The sequence below is a fragment of the Xenopus tropicalis genome, chromosome 5 (assembly GCF_000004195.4).
Source record: "Xenopus tropicalis strain Nigerian chromosome 5, UCB_Xtro_10.0, whole genome shotgun sequence".
Classification (NCBI taxonomy): domain Eukaryota; kingdom Metazoa; phylum Chordata; class Amphibia; order Anura; family Pipidae; genus Xenopus; species Xenopus tropicalis.
Window position 1 is genome coordinate 30,032,891 of NC_030681.2, and position 18,015 is coordinate 30,050,905.

Below are 18,015 nucleotides of genomic sequence, written 5' to 3' on the forward strand. Positions count from 1 at the left end.
CCATGCGCCAGTAGCTAAATTACTAGCACTGGGTATATTAAAAGGGAAGCCTTCATTATCTGGCTCCTCAGATGTATAGACAGATGAAAAATAAGAGTTCAAAATTTCAGCTTTTTCCCCGTTCTCATCAACCAACGTACCTCCCCGTGATAATAAAGTTCCCACCCCTTCTTGCTTCATTTTTTTACTATTCACATAATTAAAAAATAATTTTGGATTCTTTTTACTCCTAGCTGCAATATCCCTTTCCATCTCTATTTTAGCTTGCCTGATAGCTTTTTTGCATGCTTTATTTGCTTCCTTGTACCTGATGAAAGTTTCCGCTGTCCCAGCTAACTTGAATGCTTTAAAAGCACGTTTTTTATTACCAACCTCGACCTTAACTCTTTTATTCAGCCATAAGGGTTTTGCTTTGCGATGCCTCTCCTTGCTTACAAGGGGAATATACTGTTGTGTATACCTGCAAAGCAATGTTTTAAAGATGTTCCATTTTCCTTCTGTGTCTAACCCCATGAAAAGCCTTTCCCAGTTGACACATTGCAGAGATGCCCTTAAACTGGCAAAGTCTGCACGTCTAAAATTGAGCGTTTTAGTTACTCCCTTATAGAGCTGTCTCTGTAGCATTATCTCAAAGGAGACCATGTTGTGATCACTGTTCCCCAAATGCTCACCCACACAAATGTTAGAGATAAGTTCAGTATTATTAGATATTACCAGGTCCAAAATAGACTCATTCCGAGTAGGTTCTTGAACCACCTGAAATAAAAAGTTGTCATTTAGCATATTTACAAACCTACTAGCTTTTTCTGACTTAGCCACCCCATTACTCCAGTCAATGTCCGGATAATTAAAGTCCCCCATAATAACAACTTGACCCAATTTTGAAGCCTCCTCCATTTGCAAAAGTAGCTGGGCCTCATCCCCCTCATCTATACGGGGTGGTTTATAGCATACACCAATGATCATTTTCTTTGTGACCTTCAGCCCTACTGAAATTTCTACCCAAAGAGATTCAACGTTTTCATTGGTAATGTCTTTATTACATGGCTTTAAATCTGACTTTACATAAAGACAAACCCCTCCACCCTTTTTAATCCCTCTGTCCCTCCTAAAAAGCGTATACCCATTTAAATTCACTGCCCAGTCGCATTTTTCATCCCACCAGGTCTCAGTGATACCAATTAAGTCATAATTTTCAATACATGCAATAGCCTGCAGCTCCCCTATTTTTCCCGACAAGCTACGCGCATTAGCCAGCATGCAGCGGAGATTACTACTTCTTCCTCTACAGCTTACATTAGCTAAAGGACAGTTAGAGCTAAGGTGAAAATTAGTCTGTTTCCCTTGTAACAATGGAAGCTCCTTATCTGATAAACTATATGCCCCCCTCACTCCTCCCCCACAACCCTTTACTGGTCCCACTGCCCCATCTACACTAGCTCTCCCATAAGAATCTAGCTTACCAACCCCCCCCTTGTCTAGTTTAAACACTCCTCCAGCCTCTTAACCATTCTCTCCCCTAGCACAGTAGACCCCCTTCCATTGAGGTGCAATCCGTCAGGGCTGTATAGATTGTACCCCAAAGAAAAGTCAGCCCAGTGCTCTAGGAACCCAAACCCTTCCTTCCTACACCAAGACTTTAGCCACGCATTTAGCTCCCTAAGCTCCCGCTGTCTCCCTAAACTAGCACGCGGCACCGGCAAAATTTCCGAAAAAATTACATTGGAGGACCTTTGCTTAATTTTAGAGCCTAGATCCCTGAACTCACTCTTTAAGGTCCCCCACCTAATATTGCCACTAAATGTTTTCCCAATATATCATCCATTCTTCAGATCCCCTTAAGGAAAACGCTGATTGAGATGTTTTAAGACGATAGTTGTGAAACCTTTTGGGCAATGAGCCCTAGGGCAATCTTTTTTTTTTTTTTGTAACTTAAATTTTATTTGGTTTTAACAGCATTATTTTTCATACTTTGTTTCTTTAGAAAGCAATACTGTGAATAATGTAATCAATAACAAATGATATACATATGATATAAAGTCAAATCAAGTTTTATACATTAACAATAACAATGCCAGTACTGTTTCCCAGGAGAGGGTGTCAAGTCTCGTACATTAATACGGGTGAAGTGATATCCCTTATTGCATAAATCTATTCATATGAGGTGTATAATTTTGGGAGATGAAATGGTCTCATTTTAACCATACTTTATCATGTTGGGGGACTGTCCCCCTGAGCCTCACTGTCATTTCTTCCAACATCTTCATATCTAGGGCAGGGGTGGCCAATACGTTGATCGCGGTCCACCAGTTGATCCCCGAGGATTCCTGGCGGACCACGATCAAGCCGGGGATGCGGAAGTGCTCCGTGAATGCGTATGTACGCACGCCGCACTTCCGCATTCTGCGTTGGTCCGGTCGATCGCGACCAGACTAAGTCTGGCCACCCCTGCCCTAGGACAATGTTGAACATTTTGCCACCACATTTTTTAAATTGCTAAAATACAATAAAATCAAAACGCCCCAAATCACTAATATCACATATCACTAAGTATGCCATTGGCCTTAAATTGTGTGTGCAAGCAGTTACTGTATCAATTCTGCGGTATATACAATGCGACTACTCTTTGACATTGGGTCAATTAATGTTATTTTCTTTTGTTTTGTTCTCAGCTACCCTTTACCCAAAGTTTATACCATTTTTATGGAAATGGAAAAACCACATCGCGGAGTCGGCGCAGTGTCAATAAAAAGAAACATTTAGCCATGGATCCCAAGGTAGGAGATTTCTTTTGGTTTTGCTGTCATTTTAAACTTCCTTGATACATTTGTTTAAAATGCTTTCATGGTAATGAAGCAACAGGGTATTGAATAACTTGCTTTTTGTTATGTATTGCTTAGTTACAATTACAATAAATGATAAGAAGTAGGTTGACATTTTGTTGACTTGCACCCAACCCTAACCTGCCTGCACCCAACCCCACCTAGCAAGGCACCTGTATTTATATATTCCGCGCCCGAGCGCCCATCTATGATGATGTCACGAATGGGGTGAGGCATGCAGGCGCGCGCCTAAAAATACAGGCTGCCGGAGGTGTAAACCAGGCAGAGTAAGTTTGTGGGAGGACGAAAGGGAGGCCGAACCTGCCCAATACCCACAAAAACCCGCCCAACCCACAGATTTTGGCCCAGCCTGCACAGCACTAATAAGTGCTATAGCTTGATTTGCAATGACACAATAGTTTCAAAAACATTTCATACTGTAGCACATATTTGCTCTATCCTGCACTTTTCACCACGGATGCAGGTCTTTGCATGCTAAAATGGAGTAAAAATGAATACAGTACTACCTGCACTTGCCAGTGCTGTATTCACTTCATATTAAATGAATTGTTGGCACACAGGGAATACTCAGCACAGCAACTTGTGAAAGAGTTTATATGTGAATCACACAGGGATAACACACAATACATTTGACAAGTGACATCACACATATAGGAAGTGATGTCGAACACATGCTGCCTAGGGCAACACTTGACCGAAATACAACCCTGGTAACAAAAAGTACAGGATCTGTATATGTAAATCTAGCACTACAGAAATATTGCAAGCACTACTATATGCTTTCTAATAATAACTAATAATTTCATCAAATTCCTTAGTGTGATATTTTAGGTACTCAAAGGATAATTATACACAGCAATCATTTTGGCATTCAGATCTTAGTTGCTTGTTTCATAGCTTGTCAAAATATCACACAAGTAGAAATGTTATACAATAGATATATAATGAAGGCAAAATACAGCCAATAATTTATGCTGCTAGTCATGCTACTGTATATAGTAGATGGAAAATGTCACTGAAATCTAGTAGTTAAATATGATATGATATTGGTTTAGAGATGCAATACGTGTTCTTCAAACAGAAGGTATTCACATGCCATGCTACACATACTGCACATACTGCCTTAAACCAAAAATGAGAGGCTTCAACCTTTTCTTAAAAAAATTGTAGGTGGAGACATGCTAGTGACTCCTTAATATGTATGTATGTATGTATGTATGTATGTACATCTTTATTTATAAAGCGCTACTTATGTACGCAGTGTGTACAGTAGAATACATTCATACAAACAGGGGATTATTAAGATAATAGATAAATACAAAGTATTACAATAAATACAGATAGATACAAGATAAATACAGTTGCAATAAGTTAAGAGTCAAAGACACAAGAGGATGGAGGTCCCTGCCCCGCAGAGCTTACAATCTAATATGCTGGGGGCCAACTATGCATCCAGAACTGCTTCTTTAATAACACCAATACAGCCAGGCTCTCTGCCTGTCTTACATTTCAGGAGGGCTATTTGGCTCCTTTCAGCCCTTCTCACCCTAACCAATATGGTTCTTTTGCTTCATGGTTTCTAAAACAGAATGGAATATCATCGATAAATTCTAGTTATGGCATATCAGATATGCATTATACCTCCTAGGCTTATACCTCCGTTTTAAAGTGAATATAATGAAATATACAAATATATATATATATATATATATATATATATATATATATACTATATATGGACGTTAGTCTTCTCAATAAACACCAGATTAATTCTATAAGTCCTGTGAGTGCGGATCTCTTCACTGTTGTATATATATATATACAGGTATATATTTTGTAAAAGGAAAGTTTTATAGTGTGTCAGTGTGTATAGTATGTGAGATCCCAAACAGGGTAATTGTTCATGGTATTCAATCTGTGCTTATAGTGCAAGACAAAAGTAAAAATAAGAAATCATATTTATAGAAAGTAAGAAAAGTTCAGTTGTGAATGCTTCATATAACAAAAGGATTCTCTGACTCAACACTAGAGCTAGGGACAAAGAGATTATCTGTCCTTGATGAGTCTGTATATAATAATATCTAACTCTTCAACCTTCACCACTAACCCAAAAATAAAAAATATCATATTTAGCTTCCCCCACCAAGCCTACACTGTTTTGGTAAGATACTATCGATGTGGTTTCAACCAACAGTGCTTCCCTATAGAAATAAATGCATTGCCAGCTGTTAGCCACATGTTCAATCACTTTTTCCCACTGATTCATTTAAACGGCAAATTATTTTTTTCGGTTATTTAGGTTTTCCAATGAGGCCCATTTAAAGACATGTTGAAATGGCAGGTTTCCTAGAAGCGTTTGTCCCATTATGCTTTGACGAAAAATTTTAACAAACTTCAGGAAAATTAGTGAAATACAACTTTTTTTGACGCGTGCAACTTTTTAGATGCAACTGCGGCTATTTTGCCGCAACAGTGCATATTTTGCAGCACAACTTTTTTTGTGGTCCTGCGTCATATTGCAGTAAAATATACAAATACACATAAGGTCATTTGGGATGCTTCATTATTGTATATTGGAAAGTTGTTCAGTATTCATTATGCAGTTATTTTTCCCATTATCTTACTAAAGTTCCCCTTTAACCCATTTATATTTATAGAGTAGAAACTTGCCTGCCTTAAAAACCCAATCAATAAAACCTCTTGTTATACCTATAACTTTTTAGTACAGTACTAACACTACTACTGTACTGTCTATATCAATGGTTGTCAGACTTAAACCCAACTGAAGGTTTACCTCTTGGTCAGGCCCCCTTTGAAGGTTTAGCCTTTCTCCAAGTTCCTCCATAATAACCTCAAATCTTCCTGTAACTGACTGACATTTTGGTCCTACACAGAGGACCTTTATCAAGACATCACAACCAGTTTGCTAAACCAACCAATTTGTGGAACTGGTTGTCTTGATTAAGGTCCTCTGTGTAGGACCGAAACATCGACTTACACCATTACATTTTTGCACATGATTTAAGTCCCATGAGTGCTCTGTGTTCTACAAGCTGATATATATATGTATGCCCTTACATTGCGTATAGAGTTTATTTTGCAGTGAAGTCATCTAAAGGTGGCCATACACGGGCCGATTGTAGCTGCTGATTTGGCAGCTTATCGGCCCGTGTAGGGGCAGAAACGACGGCCATACCCGACCGATATCTGGCCTGAAATTGGCCAGATATCGATCAGGCAGGTTAAAAGATTCAGTTGGATCAGGGGCCGCATCGGCTCATTGATGCGATCTCCAAACTGACTGTGCCATTGCCGCCGTTAGAATTCGATCGTTTGGTCCCAGTGCCAAACAATCGAATTAGCCTACATTTTCTCGATATCGCCCACCCGTAGGTGGGGATATCGGGAGAAGATCCACTTACTTGGTGACCTTGCCAAGCAAGCGGAACTTAACGTGCATGGCCACCTAAAGTGCTGGTACTTTTTTTCTTTGTTTAGCAAATTGTATTGTGCACCAGGGCAAACAGGTGCTTGTGTCTAGGGTGGCAGCTTTGGGGTGGGGGGGCAGCCCTTGGGTGCCTATATAATTGAGTTTATTTTTTTAGAAAACAAACCCCCATGGGGGAAGGGAGTGCAGTGTTTGTTTTTCTCTCCAGATGAAGGTTTCTGTGTGAGACTGAAACGTTGAGTAATAAACCTTTCTATTTTTGCATTTACATTTTGCCCACAGTTCTTTAAATCAGGGATCCCCAACCTTTCTTGCTCGTGAGCTACAGTCAAATGTAAAAAGACTTGGGGAGCAACACAAGCATCATAAAAGTTCATGGAGGAGCCAAATAAGGGCTGTGATTGGCTATTAGGCAGCCTCTATGCACACTATCAGCTTACAGGGGGCTTTATTTGGTAGGAAATCTTGTTTTTATTCAACCAAAACTTGCCCCCAAGTCAGGAATTCAAAAATAACTACTTGGTTTGGGGGCACTGAGAGCAACATCCAAGGGGTTGGTGAGCAACATGTTGCCCCTGAGCCACTGGTTGGGGATCACTGCTTTAAATCCTAGGAGTGCTGTCCTTGTTCCAGTGTATATACATATATATATGTGAAAAGGATTTTAGAACCAGAAAATGACTTAAGCTAAGACAGAACTTCATGGTTTGAACTGAATCTTTAGGAGAAAATTGCAGCCTTTCTTACTTCAAAGCTTATCATCATTATAACATCAGTATAGCAGTAGATAATAAATCCTTATAACTCAGATTGTACCTAGATGGTGTTGCAGCAATGATAATAACAGTAATAAATGCTTCTGAATCTTCAATAACCCGCAAAGGCTTCATGAAATTTGTAGCACAATTTGAATCCTTCATATCTATTGAAAACGAAAGTCTAAGAACAAATTAATAATTTATTATCTTAATTATTTATTTAATTGTTTAAAATGACATCTGTTTTGGTGCTTTATGTGTATTTTTATTTATCATGTGACTTGTATACAAAAGCATTGTACATATATACTGTATAATACAATAACTACAACAGGCCAGGAGGGACAACTGCAATAAAAAAATATAAATATATACACAGTTAGAAAGATCAATTGTCAATGATAAGAGACACACAATGAAAGAGACCCCTGAAATGTGACCAATACAGATGTCAGATTAAACTATATATAAACAGTAAACAGGAAATTCAGTTACAGAAGAGCTATTAATTCAGTCTGAGCCTGTTGTTTTTGAGCTATATTTAGGACTCTGATTTTGCAACGCATTTTCTAAAGCCTTTGAGGTTTATCTGAGATTCAGAGACATGTATTACTGGTATCATTACTACAGCACCATCTAAGAACAATCTAATTTAAGGATGCTTGTTCTATTTCTGTGATGCTGTAATGATGTTGCTAATGGAGATTTTTAAAATGTTTTAATTACCACGCAGTGTATTTTGTCTATAGTCCTGATCTAATGGCAAATAAAATGTCACTAAATCAACTGTGTTTTTTGCAATAATGCATGCACTATGTGAAAAAGATGAAATATATGACTTGCTCAAGAGATGGGCCATGAATAAGATGAATAAGAAATTGAAGCTTTTCTCCTGAGCTTTTCTACTTGTACTCTGCGGCAGAGAAGTGCAATTATCTAAAAAGCAATGACTGAACCTGAATTTGGAAAAATACTGAGCAATGGGTTATTAAAAGAATACATTCAGTACAGTCTTAGCATACGGTCAACAAGGTCCACGGTCTAATGTTGCTTTATTGAGAGGTACTGAAGGGATATACATGTAGTTGCTGTTTCTAATGCAGTTTGCTTATGTAAAAATGAACTGGTGATCTTTTGTATGGTCAGGACATCTCCTACAGGCTTCTTAGCAGCAACTAATGATTTTTTTCTATAAAAGCTTAAGAAGAAGCACACATAAAATTGTACAATAAATTCTAAAAGGAAAATGGAGGGACAAAGAAACATTCCACCTGATATTCAGAAATTTACCCAGAGTTAAGGCTACACCAGGGGTCCCCAACCTTTTTTACTCGTGAGCCACAGTCAAATGTAAAAAGACTTGGAGAGCAACACAAGCATCATAAAAGTTCATGGAGGAGCCAAATAAGGGCTAAGATTGGCTATTAGGGGCCTCTGTGCACACTATCAGCTTACAGGGGGCTTTATTTGGTAGGAAATCTTGTTTGTCTTCAACCAAAACTTGCCCCCAAGTCAGGAATTCAAAAATAACTCCCTGGTTTGGGGACACTGAGAGCAACATCCAAGGGGTTGGGGAGCAACATGTTGCCCCCGTGCCACTGGTTGGGGATCACTGCTCTACAGCATCACCACACATTGCATAAGTCGCAAAACTTGAAGTGTACTTGTGTTCTCACAAGAAATATATAATTATATAGGGACCTATAGGGTTAACAATCCCTATAATTTTAAACCCTACACTTCTGTACTTCACTGTTTCTGGGCTGAAACCCATGTATCTATTTTCCTACTTACATGTCTACAGATTTACATTATTGCTCACTTGACCACTCCCTTTCATACCCTAACATAGTATTAGCAAAGGGGTGGTTCTTCCTCATTGGCTGCCTCTGTTGAACCAAGTGAATGTTCCACTGAGCCTGGGATCAACAAGGCCCTAGTAAATCCCTGCAGTGAGATAATTACTTTTGGAGAAGTTGGGGGCAGGGACCCTGTGAACTAGGATTAGCTAGTGCAGGATAGATATATGTAATTGAACTTTCTAGGAAAGTGAGACAGTCGTTTTATTTAGACAGAGCAGCTTTCTGAGTCCCACCAGGAGAGATAGCTGGGATTCAGGGCCAGAACAGTGAGGGGGCGCTAGGCAGGTACCAATGTGCCAACCCTTAGTCCAGGATCTCTTACCCCAACAGCGGATTTCCTGGCCCTCCCCACCTGCCTTGGGCGCTCCCCCATCTACGGCATCCCCGCGTGTGCGTGTGTTCATGCACATGTGGGGGGGGGGGGGTAGAGTGGAAAGCAAAGCAGTGGGGGCGAGGTGGCTGACCAGGTTGTCTAGTGAGCCCAGCTGACTTGGCCCGCCTCTGCTGGGATTATTCTCCTTTATAGGCTCTCCTGCTTTAGCAAAGGGACTGCAGTAGTGACAAGGGAGTCAGGCATAGTCTTCTCCCTGAACCACTAGGAACCTTGTCATGATGTTAGGCAACTTTATTAGTAGGCATTACCTTGAAGCAGCAAAATGGATACTATAGTACCCTAAAATGGCCACCAGATGGGGCTTATGCATGACCCATACACACTGCAACACAGGTGTAAAACAAGATAAAAGAATCATTGAATTAGTGATATTTCACAATGTTAATAAGATAACAGCAGGATCTAGGTCTTTATTGAGACTGACTGGCATTAAAGTGTTTAAATTCTTCTTGTTTTCTTAATTGTATAAACTGGTTCTCACCATGAATGGAGTGTGGTATTTGTTCCAAACACAAATATTTTATTCCAGCTGGACACTTCTCTTGGCATTCCATAAAATTGGACACTATGGGGCCTATGTATGATAGCGTGAACCTAAAACCTGTTGAAGTTTTTACTTCAAAAGCCAGTTCTGGAAAAATTAAAAAAAAAATAAGATGACGAAGTTTTCCAGCCTGAAACTCACTGAAACTCATGCAGCGTTTCCTTTATGGAGCCGAAAGCTCCACCAATCATGAATAGGCCCCTTTGTGTCCTTGATCATTTTTTTCTAATCGGATTTTGTCTTTTGAAATGAAACAATTTCCATTGATATTACCTATATAAAGTACAGGTATAGGACCCGTTATCCAGAATGCTCGGGACCAAGGGTATTCCGGATAAGGGGTCTTTCTGTAATTTGGATCTCCATACCATAAGGCTACTAAAAAATTAGTAAAACAATAATTAAACCCAATAGGATTGTTTTGCACCCAACAAGGATTAATTATATCTTAGTCAGGATCAAATACAAGGTACTGTTTTATTATTACAGAGAAAAAGAGAAAAATCTGAATTATTTGATTAAAATAGAGTCTATGGGAGACAGGCTTTCCATAATTCGAAGCTTTCTGGATAATGGGTTTCTGGATAACGGATCCCATACCTGTATAACATTTATGTAAGTTTTAACACTTGCAGAAGAAGGGAACAGGGATGAGCAGATGAGTAAACATTTATGCTAGAATTTTCCAATGCATTTTGTTTTTCTGATAAGAAAAATTGTGTTTTTTGCACAGGAAAAAACAAAGTTAGAAAAAATGTCCATTGAATTAAAAGCATTTGGCAAGAGAGGAAAAAAATGCGACAAAAAAAGCCATTGACTGCAATGGCTAAGTACAAATTTGTAAATTAGTATTTATGCATGGGTCAAGTTTATACACAGTGCCTGTGCCTATGATTAAGGACCAGGAAGGTCAGAAAGGCATCAGGCAATGTTATACCTCAACTTTCTCAATGTTTTTTTTAATAGCCCGAAATAAAGAATAGATTTTTAACTACGGATATACGACTTTTTTTCATAGTACTACTGCAATAATTTGTCTTGGATTTCACATATACACTAGAAGAAAACTATTGATTAACAAGCTGAATGCTTTATTTAGTATTTTTAAACACATTGATTACTTGCCTCTTAACTCAACAGCTTATGAATGTTCCTCTACTGGGAGTCACATTAAGTAGAGACAAATATTGATTTTTTTCAAGAACATCTTGATTCACTAGGACCTGAACTGCCAACAATACATAGAAAACCAAGTAAATCTTTTCAAAATATTTTTCCATATAGCTACACTTTTATCTTTTCTAAATGTCAGCTTTTAGCAAATGCACCATTCTAAAACAATTTCAACTGGATAAAAGTAAAGGCAGTTAGATGTGTTTCTTTATCACTGCCCTTTGTTACAATTGGTACTGCTTATTGCCAAATATATATTAGTATAGCCTGCTTTAACGGTCTTGTTATTTTGGTTAGTTAGTTTAGGGAATGCTGCGTGTGAGATCAGCTCACAATGGAACAAGGTAGGAAGGGGTTGCATGACTCTGTGAGCCTAAGGGGGTTGGGAAATGGTTCTTACAAGTCAGAGATAGACGATCATGATTTACTTTCAATCTGTACAATCAGGTATGACTGTGTATCAAATATATTTATTTTTGGAAGTTCAGATAGTGTTAAGGCATGGTTTCTACATAATTCCAACCAAATGAGCTCATGTCAAGAAATGGGGTATATTTAGCCTTTAAATTTCATACTCTTCTTCAGTGATCCCCAACCAGTGGCTCTGGAGCAACATGTTGCTCCCCAACCCCTTGGATGTTGCTCCCAGTGGCCTCAAAGCAGGTGCTTATTTTTTCATTCCTGGCTTAAATGCAATCTTAATTTGCACCTTAACCATTATTAGTACAGGTATAGGACCCATTATCCAGAATGCTCGGGACCAAGGGTATTCCAGAAAAGGGGTCTTTCCGTAATTTGGATCTCCATACCTTAAGTCTACTAAAAAATCAATAAAACATAAATTAAACCCAATAGGATAGTTTTGCATCCAATAAGGATTAATTATATCTTAGTTGGGATCAATTACAAGGTTCTGTTTTATTTCTACATAGAAAAAGGAAATCAGTTTGAAAATTCTGAATTATTTGATTAAAATGGAGTCTATGGGAGACGGGCATTCCGTAATTCGGAGCTTTCTGGATAACAGGTTTCTGGATAAGGGGTCCGATACCTGTACCAAACAAAGCCTTCTGTATGGTATTAGTTCACATAGGGGCTACCTATAGCTAATCACAGCCCAGATACATTTGAATGTGGGTCACGGGTAAAAAAAAGGTTGGGGACCTGCTCTCCAACGACAAAATTTTTTATTGGCAGTCAATGTTTCAACATTATTGATCAAATTACCATTCTTATATCCATTGTCCAAGCCGCAAACATTTGAATTTTCTTACATTCCTTCAATTTTGAGAACTAAGTTGTTCTTTACTTGAGAGTATTTGTTTTGTTTATTGTTAACTCTTTAGATGCTATTTTTACTGTCCTTCCTAAAACTTTACCCAGATCTAGATCAGCCGTATGATCTTTCTGCACAGGGACACCTTTAGAGTTTTATATAATAAAACTGTAAATGTTGAACAGACTTGGTGACACAAATGATAGAAACAAAAGTTGTTAATAATATGCCTCCATTAGAAGGAAATCAAAGCCAGGTTACTGTAATTTAAAAAAATATTTACTCCATTTTCATAAAGACGGTACTGTAATAACATTCCTATTTTACTTTATGCAGAATTTGGTGCTGATTATTATCCCAACCTATTATATACCAAAGTGTTATTATCCCAACCTATTATATACCAAAGTGTTATTATCCCAACCTATTATATACCAAAGTGTTATTATCCCAACCTATTATATACCAAAGTGTTATTATCCCAACCTATTATATACCAAAGTGTTCAATGCATTTAAATACTGCCACTGTGTTTATTGTTCTGTGTTCTGCTAACTTATTCTAAATTTCTGTCCTTTTTCTATTTTTACACTATGTCACAACATGCATACTAGAAAAAAAATAGTTAATGATGGCATAAGGCAGCAGGGGGAAAACAGTAATTTTAATAGAAGTTAAAAGAATAATGAACAGAATATTTACTGATAAACGGAAGCCCCGGGATATCCTATGCAGCATGGCACAATTTATTTCATGGCCTCCCTAATGAAATGGTTATTTTAGTAGCTTTAACAAACCTCAGTTGTCATACATCTAGATGGCTGAGGCCAACAGACTATTAACAAAGAATATTAATTCTATAAATAGGGAACATATTTTTCATTTTTACCCGCAGGGTCTATAGATGCAATTAGCCACATGCAATCCTAATGAAGGGATAATATTCTCAACATTTTCAGAAATTAGACATTTCTGGTTGAGAAAGATGTTTTGTGCCGAGTAATTTTTGGAAAGTCAATTGATTATTCAGTTAATTTGTTTTTCTTCAATGTCCTGCTGGTTTAACATCAGGCCAGGCCATTTAAAATCCATCTTTAAGTGGAATTGCATTACAATTCAATATATTTTGTGTGTCTCTGTGTCATGTTTGGTTTAAACATATTTAACACTGTGTAATGTTTTTTTTTTCTTATCCCTAATTTAGAGAAAGTTCTAGGTTGATTCTTGTTGATTTACAATGCAATGTTGATTTTATAACAAAAGTGTATAGAGAAAGTTCTGGGTTGATTTTTATTGATTGACAATGCAAAGGTGTTATCATAGCAGCTAATTACTCTGAGCTTACCTGTAGTTTTAGTTACATGTTAAAGCATGTGATATTTATTATTTTATAGTCTGTACCTTTGCTAATACAGGTATGGGACCAGTTATCCAGAATGCTCAGGATCTGAGGTTTTTCTAGATGAGGGATCTTTCTATAATTTGGATCTCCAAACCTTAATACTATTAAAAAATAAATTAAATATTTAAATATTATTTAAACGCAAAAGAATAGTTTTGCCTTCAATAAGGATTAATTATATCTTAGTTGGGATCAAGTACAAGGTACTGTTGTATTATTACAGAGAAAAGGGAATCATTTAACCATTAAATAAACCCAATAGGGCTGTTCTGCCCCCAATAAGGGGTAATTATATCTTAGTTGGGATCAAGTACAAGGTACTGTTTTATTATTACAGAGAAAAGGGAATCATTTAACCATTAAATAAACCCAATAGGGCTGTTCTGCTCCCAATAAGGGGTAATTATATCTTAGTTGGGATCAAGTACAGGTACTGTTTTATTATTACAGAGAAAAGGGAATCATTTAACCATTAAATAAACCCAATAGGGCTGTTCTGCCCCCAATAAGGATTAATTATACATTAGTTGGGATCAAGTACAAGGTACTGTTTTATTAATACAGAGAAAAGGGAATCATTTTTAAAATTAGAATTATTTGCTTATAGTGGAGTCTATGGGAGATGATCTTCCTGTAATTTGGAACTTTCTGGATAACGTATCTCATACCTGTATTTAAATTAGAGCACAGTTTCTGATGTGATAGTGATAGTGATGGGCGAAATTATTCGCCAGGCATGGGTTTGCCGTGAATTTCTCTGTTTCGCCATTGGCAGATTTTTTCACGAAACAGGCAACAAAAAATTGTTACCCACGGAAAGAAAAAATTGTCCACGTGTCAAAAAAAATGTCACGCGTCAAAATAATTTGTCATGCACGTCCAAAAATTGTTGTGCGCATCAACAAAAATGATGCGAGTGACAATTTTTTGGATGTGCGCTACAAGTTTTTTTGATGTGCAACATTTTCGTTGTTTGCGAGAATTTTCCGGTGAAGTGAAATGAAACAGATTTGCTCATCACTAGTCATAAAGAAAAAAGAAGGAATAAATGCTGCAAATGGGAGTTAATGGTATGGAAATACAGTCATTTTAAAAAACATATAGAGCTTGTTCATTTCCTTGATCTACAGTAATTATACCTTTTATTTTCTGAAAGACTGGTCCTTGTGCTTTATTATAAAATATAATAATATACAGCTGGAAATATATAAAAGTTGTGCATTCCTACGATCAGAAGGGTATATTTCAATAGGTGAAATTCTTCTGGTGCTTGAAAATCCAATGATTTTCAATAAAAGAATCTAATGGAATAACTCATTTCAATGTATTTCAGATAAATAAAGTGGTTCAACAAGAAGGTTTCCACAGGAAAAAAAGAGGATACAGAGACATCAATGATATTGACATCAACATGAACGATCCATTATTCACAAAACAGTGGTATTTGGTGAGTGAAATATATACAGCAGGACCCACATTTTACAACTAGAAAAAAATGGTGTAAAATTAGGAATAATGCTCAATTAGGAATTTGTGTTAAAGCAACCTATTCTTTAAGTTATCAAAGAAAGCAATTTGTTTCATCTCTGACACAATTTGGGATTGGCCATAGGACAATTAAACTAACTTGAAATTGTATTTAAACAACATTGAAGGCACAATGTATATGTAGTGAAGTAATGAAAGCTTAATTTCACTAAATAATAACTTTCACACAGCACAAACATGCAGGGAAAAAATGTAAAATTGAAGGTTAACTGTAATCTCTTCAGTAAATGTTAAATATATTTGAGGCAAAAAATGGGAATTGTAAATAGATTATTTTTTGTTGAGTGGTTTCCAGTTTGGAATTTGATAGCAACCCTAGCAACAAGGTAGCTGTTTGAATGATAGAAAAAGATCTCAACAGAAATGAAGTAACAGAAAAATAAATTCTAATGTAACTCTCATAGTTATAGATGTAGAGCTTAGATTCATGTCCAGTGAGGCCAGTGAACATCTATGTCTATGAGGGTCCCTTTAAGTAAATAACTACCCTGTCTAGATTGCTGTCTTCTAAATAAGTTTGTTATTCTTCTACACAAGGATGCCCTTCATTATCTCCTCTTCTTATTACAATTAGCAGTAAGTTTGTCACTGTAGTTAATGTTTAATCCTTTATAAAAGAGATATTTAAGAGTTTTTTTTGCTCATACCTTACTAAAGTTTGCATTTTATTGGGGGAAAACTGAATTACTATCATAATATGCAGTAATACATGATATAGTGGTGCAGTGGTAAGCCTTGTACCTTGGTGGCCAACACTGGGTTCAGCTGTTTTTTTACTGGAATTACAAACCATGACAAGTAAAAAAGTAACTCACTTTGTGTGTTTGAGCTGCAGGATGTCCAACCAACCAACCAAAATAGACAAGTTGTCTTCTCTGTGGCTAGAGTACTTAGGGATCATTTAAACTTTGAACAGTACCATTAAAACACAAAAGTTTTCCCCTATCCTAATGTCAAGCTGACAGTCTGTTGGTATGTTTTGCAAGCAAACTAGAGCATCCAAGGAAGCCCATAGACATATAGGACATCAAACAACTCTACAGACAGATACTGCCCTTGTATGAATCAAACTCAATACCCTAGTTTGAATTAGAATGTATATTTGCTGTAAATTTGTAAATAAATTGTTAGAAAAAATGATCAACATTGTAGAAGTAATAACATTAAAATAACCATGTAACACAAATCTTTCTTTGCCTGATTTATCAGATCAACACAGGCCAAGCTGATGGGACACCTGGACTAGATCTAAATGTAGCGGAAGCATGGGAACTGGGATACACGGGAAGAGGGGTTACCATAGCAATTATGGATGATGGTAAGCACTTCTTAATGTACCTACAGAAAAATAGAACAATTGGCCATGAATTTTTAAAGCATTTACATTGCGTATGCTTTCTACTGCAATAGCCCATGTCAGATGCTGAATTCATTGATTTTTTTCTGAACCTGATGCATTTTCCATATATATCTACACCTATATCTATACATATTTATTTATATAAAATAATTATGGTTGCAAGCCTACTTTACTTGGGAAAGGCTCTGGTACGTAATATCAAAATGTACTGTAGCCATCCTCGCTTAGTGTAAACATTAATATCATATTTAAAGCTCAAATCAGTTTCCAGGACTGTTTCGACTCAATACATTTGGCTAGATGTGGCAAATAATATTTCCTAAATGTGTTTCTTAATATATTTTATCTGCAATCATTTTTAAATAAAGTACTATGCTAGAAATGGCAGAACACATCTAATGCAACACCTTTATATAGAAACAGTACTATGATACCTCAGTCATGACTGTTTACAATTTTTCTCAGTAAAGTATGCCACAATTGTATGTGTAGATTTGGAACAGCACCACCTATACTCCCATGGAATTATTTTATATTTTTGCAACAAGTTAACAACGTATGGCTTTTTTCTCATAGATGGTTTTAAATAAACACGAGGCAAAAAGGTAAAGGTAAAATAAACCAGAGTAGCCAAGCCCATGTTAATTCATATAATTCTAAGCACAATACATTCTAGGCCAATACATTCTAAGTGTTGTTTGGTTGCTAGGTGTAAGTGGACTGAGGATTACTTTACTTTACTTCATCATCTTAATGTGCTACTCATATCCCTTTGGAAATGCAGAAACGGGCACTCCTAATGTGCCCCTGTAGCTTGGGAAAAGCAAGTAACATCAAAAGCAGCAGCCATTTTATTAGTTAAGAGAGTATATGTAAAAATACATTTAGATGTGAGACATGCTTTCTCGCTATCCTCAGACTAGCTCTGACTTTGTACTGTGTCTTCAATTTAACTTCGAAACTACTGCCCAAGAGAAACACTGTGCACAGTTAGATGTTTCTAATCATTTTTCTGTTTCACTTTTAGGAATTGATTATCTGCACCCAGACCTTGCCTCAAATTACGTGAGTACAAGCTACATCTTCTTATAACATTTAAATTGCTTTGAGTCTGACAGGCTCACTTGTTATTAGCATGCTTGGGCTGGTTGAGTGAAAAGATAGACTGTTGCTAATCAGGACCCATCAGGTCCCCTCTAATTCATCAAATGTAGATTTTACACATCACCGACACTAACATATCCTAATAAGATAGCAAAATAAGTCAATAAAGTAACATTGTGCTTACTATGGTCCTGCCAACATGTGCCTGCCTTCATAATTACATTACAATTTATCCAGAATGTTTAAGATTTAGTGTCTAGGATCTAGTAAATATTATTTAAACATGAAATAAACTCTGTGGGA

General features: G+C 36.9%; 1 protein-coding gene across 1 annotated transcript in view; it reads left to right on the forward strand.

The window, feature by feature from the left end:
- pcsk2 (proprotein convertase subtilisin/kexin type 2) overlaps positions 1–18,015 on the forward strand; it is a 90,575-nt gene that overhangs the window by 34,540 nt on the left and 38,020 nt on the right. Inside the window, exons 2-5 of the mRNA NM_001097191.1 lie at positions 2,673–2,777; positions 15,034–15,147; positions 16,458–16,566; positions 17,636–17,673. Coding sequence (NP_001090660.1) covers positions 2,673–2,777; positions 15,034–15,147; positions 16,458–16,566; positions 17,636–17,673 — 366 coding nt within the window. The remainder of the gene's footprint in view (positions 1–2,672; positions 2,778–15,033; positions 15,148–16,457; positions 16,567–17,635; positions 17,674–18,015) is intronic.